Source organism: Hippocampus guttulatus, chromosome 7, assembly GCF_054856545.1.
Source record: "Hippocampus guttulatus isolate MCC_2025c chromosome 7, RoL_Hgut_1.0, whole genome shotgun sequence".
NCBI classification, from domain to species: Eukaryota; Metazoa; Chordata; class Actinopteri; order Syngnathiformes; family Syngnathidae; genus Hippocampus; species Hippocampus guttulatus.
The window spans coordinates 3,835,780-3,854,422 of record NC_141267.1 but is presented as its reverse complement, the minus strand read 5'-3'; the positions used below and the strand labels follow the sequence as shown (position 1 = coordinate 3,854,422).

The following is an 18,643-nucleotide window of genomic DNA, read 5'->3' as shown; positions in this document are numbered from 1 at the left end:
ATCGTTTTAAGTGGGTCTGCATATTTGTGGTGCTGCCGTTGCATGGCTTCTTTGTGCGACATTCTTTGCAAATTACGGAGGTTTTATCAAGCTTTCCGTCTTTCTTTTCGAAGCCGTAGTATTTCCAAACACAAGATCTGAATGTTGCGGGTGCATTAAATATAGTAGTTTCCTCACTGCTGCCTGTGCGAACTTCCATAGTGTTTCGCTAGGAGTGTACTGTACTGTATGTGACTCACGGCTTCCGTCCGTATTCAACACAAAACACTAAATAATGATGGTGCATTCATTGCGCCTAGGAAACAGCAGATAGGTGACGTTTAACATGAATAAAACAGCGCTTGCATCGGATTTTACCGATACCCACCAACGCATCGTGATGAATCTAGATTTCACCCGTCAATTGCGTCATACCCAGTGAATGAGCCGATGCACTCTCATCCCGCACATGCGCATCGATCTATCGATTAATATCGATTCTTTTCCACACCCTTAATTAAAATCGGTTTGATAAACTGAAACCATTGTGTGGGATAAGTCGACAGAGAACACATAAATCAAGAAGGGGGCAAATACTTTTTCACAGAACTGTATTGCCTGTTCTAAAATAAAGCTCTTCAGTAAAATTTAAGTGCCTCACTCTCATCCTTGAAACTCATGGTACCACAATACCCTAATACACAATTACTTTTCCTGCCTGCAAATATTGACTTGACCAAAAAACCAAAACAAAACAAAAAACCAAAACTAAACAAAACAAAAAAAAAAAAGCTAATGTGAGAATAATGCATTCCTTCGTCACTAGTTATTGAGGAGCCTGTTACTGGCTACAGTACTGGTTATCCAGTAACCAACTCTCTATATGTTTATAGAATGGGCTGAGAGTTGAGTTCAGTTATTGATTCCATCAATGGGCTGATCTATCAGAGACTCTTTTAAAATGGAACAGTGATGTGGTTGGCTTAATCAACTTAAAATAGGGTCAATGTAAAGAAACATTTGCTCCCACTCAAGCTTCTTATATTTCTTTACGACAATAGGGGTAATTTTTGGTTTAGCGCCAACTCCTAACCTGGCTCCAGAGGCGAGCCCTAGTGACCCACGCCCGAAGGGGAAACTTGTTCAGTTCGTGGTCATTCTCCTCAGGTTTATTCCATCCATCCATCCATCCATCTTCTACCCCTTATCCGGGGCCGGGTCGCGGGGGCAGCAGCTTTAGCAGGGAAGCTGAGACTTCCCTCTCCCGAGCTACTTCTTCGAGTTCTCCCCGGGGGATCCCGAGGCGTTCCCAGGCCAGCTGGGTGACATAGTCTCTGCAGCGCGTCCTGGGTCGTCCTCTGGGTCTCCTCCCGGTGGGACATGCCCGGAACACCTCACCAGGGAGGCGTTTAGGAGGCATCCGAATCAGATGCCCAAGCCACCTCATCTGGCTCCTCTCGATGTGGAGGAGAAGCGGCTCGACTCTGAGCCCCTCCTGGATGACCGAGCTTCTCACCTTATCTCTAAGGGAGAGCCCGGAGACCCTGCGGAGAAAGCTCATTTCGGCCGCTTTTATCCGGGATCTCGTTCTTTCTTTCGGTCACGACTCATAGCTTGTGACCATAGATGAGGGTTGGAACGTAGATGGACCGGTAAATTGAGAGCTTCGCCCTTTGGCTCAGCTCCTTCTTTACCACGACAGACTGATACAAAGTTCGCATCACAGCAGACGCAGCACCGAGCAGTCTGTCGATCTCTCGCTCACTCCTGCCCTCACTTGTGAACAAGACCCCAATATACTTAAATTCCTCCACTTGGGGCAAGATCTCCTCCCCGACCTGGAGTGGGCAGTCCACCCTTTTCCGACTGAGGACCATTGTTTCAGATTTGGAGGTGCTGATTTTCATCCCAACCGCTTCACACTCTGCTGCGAAACGCTCCAGTGAGAGTTGGAGAGCCCTACTTGAAGGAGCCAACAGTACCACATTATCTGCAAAAAGCAGAGATGCAACACTGAGGCCACCAAAACGGACCCCCTCAACGCTTCGGCTGCGCCTCGAAATTCTGTCCATAAAGGTTATGAACATAATCGGCGACAAAGGGCAACCTTGGCGGAGTCCTACCCTCACTGGAAATGATTCCGACTTACTGCCGGGAATGTGAACCAAACTCTGACATCGGTGGTATAGTGACCGAACAGCCCGTATCAGGGGGTTCGGTACCCCATACCCACGAAGCACGCCCCACAGAACTCCCCGAGGGACACGGTCAAACGCCTTCTCCAAGTCTACAAAACACATGTAGACTGTTTGGGCAAATTCCCACATACCCTCGAGGACCCTGCTAAGAGTGTAGAGTTGGTCCACTGTTCCACGGCCAGGACGAAAACCACACTGCTCCTCCTCAATCTGAGGCTCGACTTCCCGACGGACCCTCCTCTCCAGCACCCCGGAATAGACCTTACCAGGGAGGCTGAGGAGTGTGATCCCTCTGTAGTTGGAACGCACCCTTTTTAAAAAGAGGGACCACCACCCCGGTCTGCCAATCCAGAGGCACACTCCCCGCTGTCCACGCGATATTGCAGAGACATGGTGGAGTTGAGGAGCTCTTCGAAGTACTCCACCCACCTCACAACGTCCCGAGTCGAGGTCAACAGCGCCCCATCCCCACTGTACACAGAGTTAGTGGTGCACTGTTTCCCCTTCCTGAGACGTCGGATGGTGGACCAGAATTTCCTCGATGCCATCCGGAAGTCGGCTTCCATGGCCTCACCGAACTACTCCCATGCCCGAGTTTTTGCCTCGGCGACCACCGAAGCTGCATTCCGCTTGGCCAGTCGATACCCGTCAGCTGCCTCTGGGGTCCCACAGGCCATAAAGGCCAGATAGGACTCTTTCTTCAGCTTGACGGCTTCCCTTACTGCTGGTGTCCACCAGCGAGTACGGGGGTTGCCGCCACGACAGGCACCAACCACCTTACGGCCACAACTCAGATTGGCCGCCTCAACAATAAAGGCACGGAACATGGTCCACTCGGACTCAATGTCCCCCGCCTCCCCCGGAACATGGGAAAAACTCTGTCGGAGGTGGGAGTTGAAACTCCTTCTAAAAGGGGATTCTGACAGATGCTCCCAACAAACCATCACAATACGTTTGGGTCTGCCAGGATGGACCAGCATCTTCCCCCACCATCGGAGCCGACTCACCACCAGGTGGTGATCAGCTGACAGCTCCGCCCCTCTTTTCACCCGAGTGCCCAAAACATGCGGCCGCAAATCCGATGATACACCACAAAGGCAATCATCGAACTGCGGCCAAGGGTGTCCTGGTGCCAAGTGCACATATGGACACCCTTATGTTTGAACAAGGTGTTCGTTATGGACAATACGTGACGAGCACAGAAGTCCAACAACAAAACACCACTCGAGTTCTGATTGGGGCGGGGGCATTCTTCCCAATCACACCCCTCCAGGTCTCACTGTCGTTGCCCACGTGAACATTGAAGTCCCCCAGCAGAACAAGGGAGTCCCAAACAGGAGTACTCTCCAGCACACCCTCCAAGGACTCCAAAAAGGTTGGGTACGCTGAGCTGCTGTTGGGTGCGTACGCACAAACAACAGTCAGGACCCGTCCCCCCACCCGGAGGCGGAGGGACGCAACCCTCTCATCTACCGGTGTGAACCCCAATGTACAGGCACTGAGCCGGGGGGCAATGAGTAGGCCCACACCTGCTCTGCGCCTCTCGCCGTGGGCAACTCCAGAGTGGAATAGAGTCCAACCCCTCTCGAGAGAACTGGTACCAGAACCCAGGCTGTGTGTGGAGGAAAGTCCGACGATATCCAGTCTGAACTTTTCTACCTCGCACACCAGCTCGGGCTTCTTCCCTGCAAGAGAGGTGAAATTCCATGTCCCTAGAGCTAGCTTCTGCAGCCGAGAATCGGACCGCCAGGGTCCCCGCCTTTGGCTGCCGCCCAGCTCACACTGCACCCGACCCCGTTTGGCCCCTCCCATGGGTGGTGAGCCCATGAGAAGGGGGACCCACGTTGCCTCTTCGGGCTGAGCCCATGGGTCCGGCCACCAGGCGCTCGCCAACGAGCCCCTCCCCCAGGCCTGGCTCCAGAGGGGGGCCCCGGTGACCCACGTCCGGGCAAGGGAAACTGGGTTCCATTTATTTTGTTCATCATAAGGGGTTTTGTGAGCCATGCTTTGTCTGGTCCCTCACCTAGGACCTGTTTGCCATGGGTGACCCTTCCAGGGGCATAAAGCCCCAGGCAACTTAGCTCCTAGGATCATTGGGACACACAAACCCCTCCACCACGGTAAGGTGACGGCTCACGGAGGGGCTCAGTTTTTTTTTTATTTTTTAACCATGCTTTGTCTGGTCCATCACCTTGGACCTTTTTGCCCCGAGAGAACCTGCAAGGGTCATCAAGCCCCAGACAACTTAGCGCCTCTGTTCTTTGGGACACACAAACCCCTACAACACAATAAGGTAACAACAGCTCAGGGAGGATTCTGACATCCTTGGATAGCGAAATGAGCAAACCAGAATATTAATTCAGTGAGCACATTCTTAATTGTGGCTTGACATTGAAAGTTAGTGTATCCATAATTGTGAGAATTTGTTATTTTAGGCTTTTTATGCTTTTTCAGTTAGCCACTCCTGAAAAGACACACACGCGCGAAAATTTATTCATTTTTTAGATTTTGATTAAAATCATGAAGAGATTCTATCGTATATGAACTCTGTTTTGTTTATCTCTCTTCAAGTGGTGGAGCAGATGCAGGAGGTTGGACTCCTTGACCAAAGCCAACGGAAAGAGACCAAGTTAGAAGTATTGAAGTGGATGGAGCACAGCAGGAATTTTCAAACTCAGGCTGAAGCTCTAAACAAGGAGATCACAGAATTAAAACAAGTAAGACTGAGGAACCAAGACACAATCAACAGGTTTGAGTCTTTTTTTTTCTTTGTCACCTAAGCTTTTGCATATTTTAGATTACGTCTATACATTCATGCAAGGACAAGTACGAAACAGTGACTCCATTTTCTTTATATACATCCAAAAATACAAAAGAATAAATCAAGTTGCTAGATTGTAATGTCAATGCAAGAGGACCCCAAGATACGAACAGAATGAGTCCTGAGAGGCTCTTCAGAGGGAATTATGCCAATTAGCTGCATTGTACGTACTATTTTAGTAGTACCATACTGTAACTTACCTTTAGAGCAATGTCGATGTGCAGACGGAGGAGAAGGATGGAAACGTTATTTTCGATGAAAGTCAAAGTTGTCATCGCAGAAATCATTGCCAGTGATTTCTTATCATGGGAGGATTCCTCTTAAGCGTGCCAAGTTCAAGTTGAGGCTACTGAGGCGGCATTGTTGGGGAGGCAGGTGCTGATGAAGGCGCTGCAGAGGATTCAGTGCCCTGAGTTTTCTTCATTCTTCTTCTTTGTGGTGTTGAAAAGTGGCTGGCAAGCTGACACAGTGGTCTTCATCTTCCTCTGTTGGAAATGTTGCATATGGTGCACAGTTAAAAATACAGCATATGGCATTTAAGGACCCCTCCGTGAGCCGTCATCTTGGAGCTGGGGCTCGTTGGCGAGTGCCTGGTGGCTGGGCCTACACCCATGGGGCCCAGCTGCGCTCAGCCCGAAGAAGCAACGTAGGTCCCCCTTCTCATGGGCTCACCACCCATGGGAGGGGCCAAAGGGGTCGGGTGCAATGTGAGCTGGGCAGCAGCCAAAGGCGGACCTTGGCGGTCTGATCCTCGGCTCCAGAAGCGAGCTATCGGGATGTGGAATGCAAGACAGGTGACTGTCTTGCAGGGAAGGAGCCCGAGCTTGTGTGCGAGGTAGAAAAGTTCTGACTGGATATAGTTGGACTTTCCTCGACACACAGCCTGGGTTCTAGTACCAGTTCTCTCGAGAGGGGTTGGACTCTCTTCCACTCTGGAGTTGCCCATGGTGAGAGGCATAGGGCAGGTGTGGGCCTACTCATTGCCCCCCGGCTCAGTGCCTGTACATTGGGGTTCACACCGGTAGACGAGAGGGTTGCCTCCCTCCGCCTTCGGGTGGGGGGACGGGTCCTGACTGTTGTTTGTGCATATACAACGAACAGCAGCTCAGAGTACCAACCCTTTTTGGAGTCCTTAGAGCAGGGGTGTCCAAAGTCGGTTCTCAAAGGCCGCTGTCCTGCCTGTTTTCCAGCTCTCCAAGGAGCAACGCACCTGATTCAAATAATCAGGATCGTTCTAATGCTGCTTCAGAGTTGGCTGACGAGCTGATCATCTGAATCAGGTGTGTTGCAGCCGGGAGAGCTGGAAAACAGGCAGGAAAGTGGCCCTCCAGGCCTGGAGCTTGGCATACCTGCCTTAGAGGGTGTGCTGGAGAGTACTCCTGCTGGGGACTCCCTTATTCTGCTGGGGGACATCAATGCTCACGTGGGCAATGACAGTGAGACCTGGAAGGGTGTGATTGGGAGGAACGGCCCCCCCGATCAGAACTCGAGTGGTGTTTTTTTTTTTTTTATTGGACTTCTGTGCTTGTCACGGATTGTCCATAACGAAGACCTTGTTCAAACATGAGGGTGCCCATATGTGCACTTGGCACCAGGATATCCTTGGCCAAATCATCAATATAAAACAGGAAGAGTAGGGGAGAGAGCACCGAACCTTGTGTACACCTTGTTTGAAGACGAGCTGTCGGCTTTTCTCTCCCTCATAGGTAATCCAGTTCAATCGATTCGACAACCATGATTGTATCTATCTAATGATGTGTGTCGGCACTCCTTTCTCCATCATCTTATACACCAAGGCATATCGCCAGACACCATCGTATGCCCTTGTAAAGTCGATAAGTGCCATTACTGTTCTCTTCATCGTTTTTTGTTGAAAGCCATCATTGATAGACTGGGATAATCTTAGAAGCTGGTCTTCTGTACTTCTTCTAGGCCTGAACCCTGCTTGGTTTTCGGTCAAGAGATGTCTTTCTTCAGTTATATACCGCAGTCTATTGCACACAAGCCTTTCCATCACTTTATCGATCACAGAAGTTAGTGATATGGGCCTGTGGCTGGGATTGATTGGGATTTTTCCCTAGTTTTAGTATCGGACGGATGTCAGCAATACGCCATTCTTGCGGGACTTGGAGTGTAGACCATGATTTGTTGAAGATGCCAGTTAAGGCTGTCAGCGCATTTTCACCGATATGGTGTAAAAGGCGTGGATGGATGTGGTCAGGTCCGGCCGCTTTTGATGGGTTGAGTTTTTGTATTGCTGCTTTCACCTCTTCTGTTGTTAATTCTATCTTTATGGACTTTTCATTATCTTGTTTTCGCAATTTGCCGTTAGTAAGCCCTTTCATTCCTCAGTCATGTTTGGTTAATTTTAGGGAACTTACTCGGTGGTAATACTTAACGAACCCATTGGCTTTGTCTACATTACTAATTAATTGTTTTTCACCATGCATAATGATTCTTGCCTGATCTTTCCTTGTTGGGTTTGTTAAGCTTCAAAGTACTCTCCACATTTGTGTCTTACCCTTCACTGAGATAATCTTCCTTTGCCAGATTTCCAGCTTTCTTGCCTTAACCAGGTTTTTCACTTTCTCATCTTGTTCTTTAAATCTTTCGCTGTGGAAACCATCTAGCTCTTGCAGCCGATCTCTTTCTTTATCAGCTTGTGTAATTTCTTTGGTCTTCCAACATTCGTTTGTCATATCGACTGCCTTTAATCCAATCTTGAGTCTTGCTGCCTTCAACACAAGGTTATTAAACTTTTCTACTTCCTTGCTGACTTTCTGCGGTCTTTCTTTATGCCAGTCCTTGAACAGCTCTTCTGTTTCCATTGTGAATACTGGTACATCTCTGGACTTCCAGTCCCAAACTAATCTCTTTTTTTCCTTTATTTATCGCCGCTGGAAACATAATGGTGATGAATATTGGCTTGTGGTCTGATGAGAGTAGGTTGGCCGCCTCCCATGAGAAATACTCTGTCTGGGCTTCATGAACCATGGTGATATCAGGCGAAGAGAGGACACCAGTCGCTGGGTCTTGCCGTGTTGGAGTGCCATTGTTGGCAAAGGTCCCATTCTCATCTAGGACTTGATCTGCTAGTGATTGACCTCGAACATCAGCAGTCATCATGTTATCCCACAGCGGGTTGTGGGCATTAAGATCAGCACAGATAACACTATTCCATTCAATTGCGATCGGAATCACATTTTCATTATATTGGATGTGTAAGCTTTTGTTAAATTGTTAATTATTATCATTTTATATTTAAGCATTATATTCTTTGTTAGTTACCTAAATTATATTCTGTTTAATACTTTCTGAAATATTCTTATGTTGCTTACATGTGATTGGGGAAGAAAAGCAGGAAGGTGGGTGGTTACTAGAAGGAGGAGTGTTCGTGAGAGAGTTACGAGGCAGATGTTGAAAAAAATAAAAAAAGAGCTGTGTTCAAAGAAGTCATTCTCCTTTTTTTTACCCATTCCAAACGTAGAGCAATCCATCCCAAAACAACGAACCCCTCAACTTACAGATGCGTTGGAGGTAGAGCGAGGTAGCTGGGGGGAGACATAGATTTGTGATGGTGAAGTTCTCCAGATCTGGTAAAGGAATTTTGATACGTTGTTCTTCTAACCCGCGTAGATTGGTTGTTTTTGGGTCTAGTGCATAAGGTAGTTGTCTCTTGATAAAGATTACAAGACCTCCACCTCACGCTTCTTCAGGAATATCCCAATGTATCAGTTGGTGTATCGGTAGTCTCTCCAGCCATTGTACATTCTTGACATTTCCACTCTCTATTGGCTTTACATCATTCAGCTTGAAGTCTTGTGTTGGTGACACATTTAATATGATTGTGTCCTTTGCAGCTTGCGCATATCAATCAGTTAGCACCTTGTCTGATCTTTTCATTACATCTTTTACAATTCGTTGTTATCCATTTGCTCTGAAGGTGGGGAAAGATGCTGGTCCGACCTGGCAGACCCAAACCTATTGTGAGGGTTTGTTGGGAGCGTTTGGTGGAATCCCCTGTCAGAAGGAGTTTCAACTCCCACCTCCGGCAGAGCTTTTCCCATGTCCCGGGGGAGGCGGGGGACATTGAATCCGAATGGACCATGTTCCGTTCCTCCATTGTTGAGACGGCCAATCTGAGTTGTGGCCGTAAGGAGGTTGGTGCCTATCGTGGCGACAACCCTGTACTAGCTGCTGGACACCAGCAGTAAGGGAAGCCGTCAACCTGAAGAAAGAGTCCTATCTGGCCTTTATGGCCTGTGGGACCCCAGAGGCAGCTGACGGGTATCGACTGGCTAAGCGGAACGCAGCTTCGGTGGTCGCAGAGGCAAAAACCCAGGCATGGGAGGAGTTCGGTGAGGCCATGGAAGCCGACTTCCGGACGGCATCGAGGAAATTCTGGTCCACCATCCGACGTCTCAGGAAGGGGAAACAGTGCACCACTAACACTGTGTACAGTGGGGATGGGGCGCTGTTGACCTCGACTCGGGACGTTGTGAGTCAGTGGGCAGAGTACTTCGAAGACCTCCTCAACCAACACGCCTTCCTTGGAGGAAGCAGAGTCTGGGGACTCTGAGGCAGGCTCTCCTATCTCTGTGGCTGAAGTCATCAATGTGGTCAAAAAGTGGTGGCAAGGCCCTAGGGATGGATGAGATCCACCCAGAGTTCCTCAAGGCTCTGGATGTTGTGGGGCTGTCCTGGTTGACATGCCTCTGCAGCATCGTGTGGTCATCGGGAAGAGTGCCTATGGATTGGCAGATCGGGGTGGTGGTCCCTCTTTTTAAAAAGGGGGACCCTCCGGGGTGTGTTCCAACTACAGAGGGATCACACTCCACAGCCTCCCTGGTAAGGTCTATTCAGGGGTGCTGGAGAGGAGGGTCTATCAGGAAGTCGAGCCTCAGATTGAGGAGGAGCAGTGTGGTTTTCGTCCCGGCCGTGGAACAGTGGACCAGCTCTACACCCTGCGCAGAGTCCTCGAGGGTATGTGGGAACTCGCCCAACCAGTCTACATATGCTTTGTGGACTTGGAGAAGGCGTTTCACCGTGTGCCTCGGGGAGTTCCGTGGGGGGTGATTCGGGAGTATGGGGTACCGAACCCCCTGATACGGGCTGTTCGGTCCCTATACCACCGATGTTAGAGTTTGGTTCGCATTGCCGCCAAGGCTGCCCTTTGTCGCCGATTCTGTTCATAACCTTTATGGACAGAAATCTGGGCACAGCCGAAGCGTTGAGGGGGTCTATTTTGGTGGCCTTAGTATTGCATCTCTGTTTTTGCAGATCTTATGGTACTTTTGGCTCCTTCAAGCAGGGCTCTCCAACTCTCACCGAAGCGTTTCGCAGCCGAGTGTGAAGCGGTTGGGATGAGGATCAGCACCTCCAAATCTGAAACAATGGTCCTCAGTTTGAAAAGGGTGGAGTGCCCTCTCTGAGTCGGGGAGGAAATCTTGCCCCAAGTGGAGGAGTTTAAGTATCTTGGGGTCTTGTTCACGAGTGAGGGCAGGAGGGAGTGAGAGATTGACAGGCGGATCGGTGCAGCGTCTGCTGTGATGCGAACTTTGTATCGGCCTGTCATGGTAAAGAAGGAGCTGAGCCAAAAGGCGAAGCTCTCAATTTACCGGTGATCTACGTCCCAACCCTCATCTATGGTCACGAGCTATGGGTCGTGACGGAAAGAATGAGATCCCGGATACAAGCGACCGAAATGAGTTTTCTCCGCAGGGTGTCCGGGCTCTCCCTTAGAGATAAGGTGAGAACCTCGGTCATCCGGGAGGGGCTCAGAGTCGAGCCGCTTCTCCTCCACATCGGGAGGAGCCAGATGAGGTGGCTTGGGCATCTGATTAGGATGCCTCCTTGACGCCTCCCTGATGAGGTTTTTTGCAGGCATGTCCCACTGGCAGGAGACCCTGGGGACGACCCAGGACACGCTGGTGAGACTATGTCACCCAGCTGGCCTGGGAACGCCTCGGGATCCGCCGGGAAGAGCTGGAAGAAGTGGCCTGGGAGAGGGAAGTCTGGGCTTCCCGACTAAAGCTGCTGCCCCCATGACCCAGCCCCGGATAAGCGGTAGAAAATGGATGGATGGACATTTAAGGACATCCATCAGTTAGCATTGGTTCATATCATATCTACAAATGTTGTTAAGTCAGATGTTTGTCACTCGGGGGGCCTCCTGCACTGTACAACATAAACTTCCATATTAATGTGTCACCATTTATTTGTCTGTATCCCCAATGTATTTATTTCACATTTGAATGTGACTGCATTAAAGTCGAATATTCCTTTCAAGGAAATGAAATAATACACATTAATTGAGACTCAAACTTGCTTTTGCCCACATTGGTCTTTAACATTTGGAATTCAGTCATCAAATTATGTTCATGTCATGTTGATGACAGGCATCATTGGTTGAGTGTCATTTTGGTTTTCAGGTCAAAATTGTGAGCATGGCAATGTGTTACTTAAACTCTAGTCACCACAAGCAAGAACATGGCAGACGTAGATGTGATGCTAACAGCAATAATTGGATTGACAGGCTGAAGCACGAAGTGAGCATTCTTCAGCAACAATTGTGTGAGAGTCGCAGTCTGGGTTGCTCTCATCAGTGTGAACTGCTGGAGTACAAAAGAGGCGCTACCAAGGAAACACACGCAGGTAACTCACTGTCAAGTTTGACTTCATAATTTACTCATAAGTCAATCACTTGGGTTGGAAAGAAAAAAAATGTTCACGTGATCTACAGGACTTTGACTGAGAGCCATAATTTGACTTCTCAAAATGAATGGGTTGGTCCAATTTCAATCAAGTCTCAAAACTATCAAACATAACCAAGAGCTAATGTTTTAAGTTGTCTTTTGACCTATGCAACCAACCTTTATTGAGCCAAGGCTCATATTTTACATCAGAAAACCCTCACAGAGTACCACCAAACAAAAATGTCACGGTATATAGAGAGGAACTTTTGTTCATGAACTTAAGTAGGCTGCGCAACAAGAGGAAATCAAAATCTGCACTTCCCTCATGTGAAATGGCAATATGAAGAGCGCTTTGAATATTTACGAGGGTCAGTTGCCAACTGAAATGTATTTGCAATTGCCTAGTTACGTCTCGCTCAGCCGTGTCACTCGGTGTGAAATTACCGGTAGTTTTAATTGGAATTGGATGATTTCCTGCAGCACACCTGATAATCTTTCGTAACACACTTATTTACCGTATATGCTGTGACACACTGGTGAGGAATCACTGCTTTTGACTAGCCCTCAGTAGCTATCATGCTAAATGATGCAGGTGCATACAAGTTTGCTCACTTCAGTTGTAATTTTGCTTCAACTGAGCAAGATCATTTTCATGCCAGAAATTAATGTGATTGTTGAATGAATGGTCACAATCTGTTAACCTTTTGTTTTGTCTCCAATAAAATGGATGGCAACACTGAATGTTGATATTCGGAAACAATCTCTGGCCAAGATATTTACTTGTTTTTATTTTCTTACAAGGTCAAGTGAGTGACAATGGCCATGATGTTCTGACACTTGACTCTGGAGAACTCTACAGTCAGCTGGAAAAGAAGCTGAATGGAGAGACAGACACAAAGGCACCTGCAAAATGGAGTTTATTCAGTGGTGAGTATGTTAACCAACATCTTGCAATCACGGTAATTACAGTATCACAGCTGAAAGTTAAAAAATAAAGCTACACAGTCTCACTAACCGGGCCACCCGATTAAATTTGACTTGAATTCACTTCCCATCGGTCAATAATACACCAATAGAATTTCCACCTCATCCAATGCTGCCTCTACACTCCCAAGGAAAGCTCCAACTATTAAAGATGTCCATCTACTTGAAATCTATTGGTGTCCGTGTTATTTGTACCTGCGTGGCACTGTTATAAACGCGTATGGCCGTCGTCCGTTGTCAACGCGAACAATTCCATAATGCTGCAATTCATGATCAATAGCCCCCGCACACCCCCAACACCGTCATCAAATGGGGTTTAAAGTTTAGGGCATTTCTGGGCAGTTTGTTTGGTGAACAGATTGTTACACGGTTGCCCCATCTACGGTGGTCCATTTAGAGTTTGGTAATAACATTCCAGATTTCTCTGATATTCCCTTCAGCATCTCAAGTAATTCACTGTAATATTGCCATTCACTCTTCCTAAGCCAAGTCATTTTAGCTAATCGAAAACTAATGAAATAACTAACACTAGCATTGAAAGTGAAACAGAAACAACAGGTTAGTTAACCCAACAAAATAAAAAACAAAATTACCTTAAAAAATGCATCCAACAATTGACTGGAACCATCTGATGATACGTAGTGACTCGAGAAAGAAAGAAAGACCTAAAAAAAATGAAGATTAATTGATGCTACACCTTACGTTTCTCAAATCTTCTACCTATTCCACAACAGTTCTCATCCATCCATCCATCCATCCATTTTCTGCTCCGCTTATCCTCAAAAGAGTCACGGGGCATGCTGGAGCCTATCCCAGCTGTCTCTGGGCAGTATGTCGGGGACACCCTGAATTGGTTGCCAGCCAATCGCAGGGCACACATAGACATACAACCATCCGCGCTCACACTCACACCTAGGGAGAAAACCGGAGGACTTGCAGAAAACCCACGTGGGCACGGTGAGAACATGCAAAGTCCACACAGGAAGGCCGGAGCTGGAATTGAACCCTGCATCTCTGCAATGTGAGGCCGACGTGCTAACAAGTTGACCACCAGGCCTCCAACAGTTCTCAATAAACACCAATCACACTTTTAATGTCAGTGTAAACCAAATATTACATGACATTACTCCCACACTTTTTCTCACCACCCCAATCTTGCACTCAAACTTCAGAATATCAAAACCGTTTCATCTCATCTCAAAATATTTCCCACATTCCTTTTTTCATGTTGTAATGCTTTTATTTCTCATTGTTTCTCTTTGCATCATCAAAGCTCTTACTCGAAACTAATAAGACATCAAGAGACTCACCTTGTTTTGGGAGTGGGTTAACAAATATGGATCCGACCAAATAATTTGGATCCATCCAAATATATTTTTTTATACGCAACTACAGCTGAAAACTCTCAAGCACACAAAATCTGCTGTGCCCCAAAGGAGCCTTCTCTTCTGGCCCTTCTCGTCTTGACCATAAAATTCCTCACTTCTGTTATTTAATACAACTCACACAACATATTGTGAAACATAAATCCGATTCCTCACCTTCAGAAATGTCAACAATCTACCCGATTAAAGGGGAGGCAGGAATGTATTTTTAAAACAAGGCATTCTGCTCACCTTATTTTTGGGCCCAGTCAAAATGTTGACATTTCTGCGAGGATGGCGTAATAGAAAAAAAAAAAGAATAGCAATCATACAGCAAGTCCACAGGGTTTCAGCAACCAATTGAAAATTTCTGAAGAAACCTGATTCTTATGTCTTTAATGCTGCTATGCTAAAAGTAACTACGAGATGACTGCATCTTCTCAGTTGGGCTATTTAATGCACAGGTATCAAACTGAAGGCCCAGAGGCCAAATCTGGCCCACCACATCATTTTATGCAGCCCGTGAAAGCCAATCAAACATGTCAAATTCCATGATGTTGACATAAAATCTGTACCAAAATTTCAAATTTTAATGTAATAAACAGAGATGTGGTCGACTGGTTAGCACGTCTACCTCACAGTGCAGAGGTGCAGGGTTCGATTTCGGCTTTCCAGTGTGGAGTTTGAATGTTCTCCCTGTGCCTACATGGGTTTCCTCCCACATTCTGAAATCATGCATGGCAGGTTAATGTAACACTCTTATGTTGTCCCTTGGTCTGATTATGAGTGTGACTTTTTTTTTTGTCTATGTGCGCTGTGATTGTCTGGCAAATAATTCAGGGTGTACCCCTCCTACTACCTAAAGACAGCTGGGATAAGCTTCAGTACACCAGTGGCCCTTGTGAAGACTAAACCGTCACTGACGTAGTCACTCTTCTTGTACAACAAATACTGCTACTGGTCACTCTAAAATGGTTCAATGATTTTCTGAACCAACTGTACAAACTGTCATAGTATTGTATTCTAACACTGATCACTTTAGCTCTGCTTGATACTTTGCACATTGTCTCACAGTTGTCACTGGGTGGTACCACCGCACTACGGTTCACTTACATTACGAAATGTCCTTCCATACCCATTTGCCATGTCCTTGTTTACAATGATACTAATGCAGCGTGTTATACCGGAGACAAATTCCTCGTGTGTTCTACATACTTGGCCAATAAAGATGATTCTGATTCTGATAAGCTGATTAGATCATGGATGGATGAATGGATGGATATTGTAAGCCTTTTCTTCTGACCAAACCCCTCATTAAAATAACTTTAATAGTTGAAGAAACGATTAGTCTTGACTTCTTTCTGTGATTTCACAGTCATAGCGGCCCTCCAAGGGAAACGTGAACTACAATGTGTCACAAAAAAATTACTTTGACAACCCTGATTTAATGGATGCCAGCATGATCGAGTGCAGAGCTGTGGATTCTTATTCTGCTGGGTTGAGGAAGGTCTCATCTCCAGTCCTTGCTATCCTGTATGTTTTCCATCTCTCCCTGCTGTGACACACCTGATTCAAATGCTCAGGATCATTATCTGGCTCTTGCAGAGCTTGCTGATGAATTGATTATTTGAATCAGGTGTGTTGCAGCAGGGAGATGGAAAATATGCAGGAAAGCGGACCTTGAGGACCTGAGTTTGACACCTTTGTATCTGTCCAAAATGCTTTATACTCTTAAAGGCCAAGTGTGAAGTAAAATTGGGCAACGATGTTTTTGAGTAATATCAATGGCTGAAAAATTATAAGCATATTTCCGTTGTTTTTTAACGCAACCCTTCCAGATTCTTTGTTTAACCCTTAGCAATGCCCTTGACAACGAAAAGGCTTTTCTTCGGAAATCTTCGGAAATGGTGTCACATGGAGAACTGTGAGGGAAGTCCGCCGTTGAACAGCATTGTTGCATTGCTTGTTGGTAAGATGCCATGGCGGTGTGTGGCGATGTATTGTTCGCAATCGACAGAAAAGTTGTACTAGTGGCCGAAGGATGGCAGGGCACTTAAATGGACATCTTTTAGTCACACGAAGCGAATGAATTTCACGCCATCATCGACGAGTGTTCTCTGTTTAGAGAACACTCGTCTCCACTTCAAAGGTGACTGCTTTCTCAACCGGTCTGCTTATGATCAAGGATTTGCAAAAAAGTAAGTGTGATTTTTGGATAGGTGATGATGATTTTGTCAAAGCATAGCTGCCAACTCTTGTGGAATGAACAATAGAAGGCAGCGACGGTAGCCAAAAGCTAACTCGAGAAGCTAGTAGCGTTGAACAGAAGCTAGCGACGTTAGTTTTTGGCTTGAGGCAAACCCCGATCGATGCTATTCATATCAGCGATGAGTAATAATGGCAGTCAGACAAATTGTTCTGGAAATACATTTCAATAGGTTGGCAGCGCTGCTTTGTCGACGAATGAACATGGCACGTCCTCTTGGAAAAGTGCGACTAGCCCATAGGCAGTGAACTGCTTTGTAGATTACAGTATATGTGGCATAATTACATGCCAATTATTTTCGTCTCATGACGTGTATTAAATTTATCCTTTTGCGTAACGAGACTGGGGGAAGCTATGGAATGGAACTGGAGGGCCTAAAAAAATGCCGTCAGGAGTTGGAAGGCTTCAATGTAAAAGTTGTCGTCACTGACAGGCATCGCCAGGTGGGGAAATGGATCAGGGAAAATTGGACCCAAGTCATCCATTATTATGATTGTTGACACATTGTTAAAGGTTAGTGTATTTCAATGTTTATAAATACGCTAGTTTTGGGATTATGTCTTGTATATCATGCACGTCACTTCACGAGATTTCATATCATATTAAATATACAGGTATGTGCAAGAAACTGGACTCCTTGGCCAAAAAGAAGAGCATGTCGATCCTGAAGGATTGGGTACAAAGTTTGAAGTGCCATTTGTACTGGTGTGCACTTTCCTCCCAGACACCGGAGGAAAAGAAGCAGAAGTGGCTGGCATGTGTGGACCACCTGCAGAACGTGCACGATAGTTGTTCACATCCTCCAATTACTTGAGGAAAAGTGTGGCTATTACAAGTTTTTTTTTTTTTTTGTTACATGTTGCCTGCGAGTTAGCCCTAAAAAATAGAAATATTGTCATACCTTGTAAATTCATTGAACCCATATGTCGTCCAAATATTTATCATCCAAATATATATCAAATATATATTTGTAGACTATGAATGACTGCCATTCAAAATAAGTACAGAACTGGTGATGTGTGTGTCGACCCGCAATTTCTGACAGCAGCACTGAACAGACCAGACCGGACAAGTCAACCGTTATTGCCGAGCACCAGACTAGATTCCTCAGAAAAAAAAAAAAAATAATTACACTCCCTGTATTCAGTTGTCCTCATTTGTTTATTTTTATTCCAGTATTTTGTTATGATAGACAACATGTCCACATTAACCACTCTAAAACCAGTCCAAATCACAGTTCTGGAACATTTCTCTGTGAAACACGAAACCCTTTGAATGCAGCTGACTACTCGTCTCCTGGTGGTGGAAAATGTGCCCTGATACATGACACGGCGCATGCTGGGAGCACAACACGGTTGTCCTGACCAAGAAACTTCCAGCAACAGCGCACCAATCGTCTGTAGGCAATATGCCTATCCTTGGCATCCTGTGGCCCATCAAATGCCTTGCCTTTGTACTGCTGCTTGTAGGTCATCCATGCCACCTGTAATCCATATTGGTCTAGGCACGCAGAATTTAGTCCAGGATGGTGGGTGATGCAGTCCAGCACCTGATTGAAGTGTTCCTCTCCTTGTCGACGTACAGTCACTACTTGAATTTCATGGCAGCAAACACATTCAACTGCTGTAGGCATTTACTGGCATTTACCACAAGTACACCTGAAATTAAAAAAAAAAAAACTAAATTACTGAGGGATGACACCATGAGCATAAATTTTATTGAACAAGCGTATTGCTATACCCATCAATCAATAATTCTGTTGTTTATGAAAACATTTGATTCAAAATATACAAGTATATGGATGGAATACAGTAATCCCTCGTTTATCGTGGTTAATGGGGACCAAAACCACCCGCGATAAACGGAAATCAGCGAAGTAGCGACCAATTAACATATACAGGTAAAAAATATACTGTATATATTTTTTTAAGTCCACAAAAAGTCAGCAAACAGTCCGTGAGAAGCTGCAAAACAACAGCGAGTCACATAGAGCAACATATACAATTCTGTACTCCATGTATATGATTAAAAAAAATAATAATTATGTATATGTTTGAAAAAATCCGCGAAGCACCGAATCCGCGATAAACGAACCGCGAAATAGCGAGGGATCACTGCACTGTACATACGTTTAAAAAAGTCATTAAAAAATCTCTCAAGTCCAAGTCAAAAAATGATTTGCTAAAAAGAATACTCAAGTACCGAGTAGGCTAACTGCTTGAACGTGAAGTCTGATTATTATTTTTTAAACAATGTCATCAGATAGACAAAACATAAAATTATGTGCACATGCCTGCATCTTCAAATCATAAAAATAATACCAGCCTATATCTTAC

At 46.0% G+C, this 18,643-nt stretch overlaps 1 protein-coding gene across 4 annotated transcripts in view; it reads left to right on the top strand.

Moving 5' to 3' along the window:
- LOC147202007 (myomegalin-like) overlaps positions 1 to 18,643 on the top strand; it is a 140,929-nt gene that overhangs the window by 96,709 nt on the left and 25,577 nt on the right. For all 4 annotated transcript variants that reach the window (XM_086115971.1, XM_086115972.1, XM_086115973.1 and 1 more), the window contains exons 25-27: positions 4,749 to 4,926; positions 11,534 to 11,652; positions 12,495 to 12,620. In XM_086115971.1, the coding sequence (XP_085972097.1) occupies positions 4,749 to 4,926; positions 11,534 to 11,652; positions 12,495 to 12,620 (423 nt within the window). The remainder of the gene's footprint in view (positions 1 to 4,748; positions 4,927 to 11,533; positions 11,653 to 12,494; positions 12,621 to 18,643) is intronic.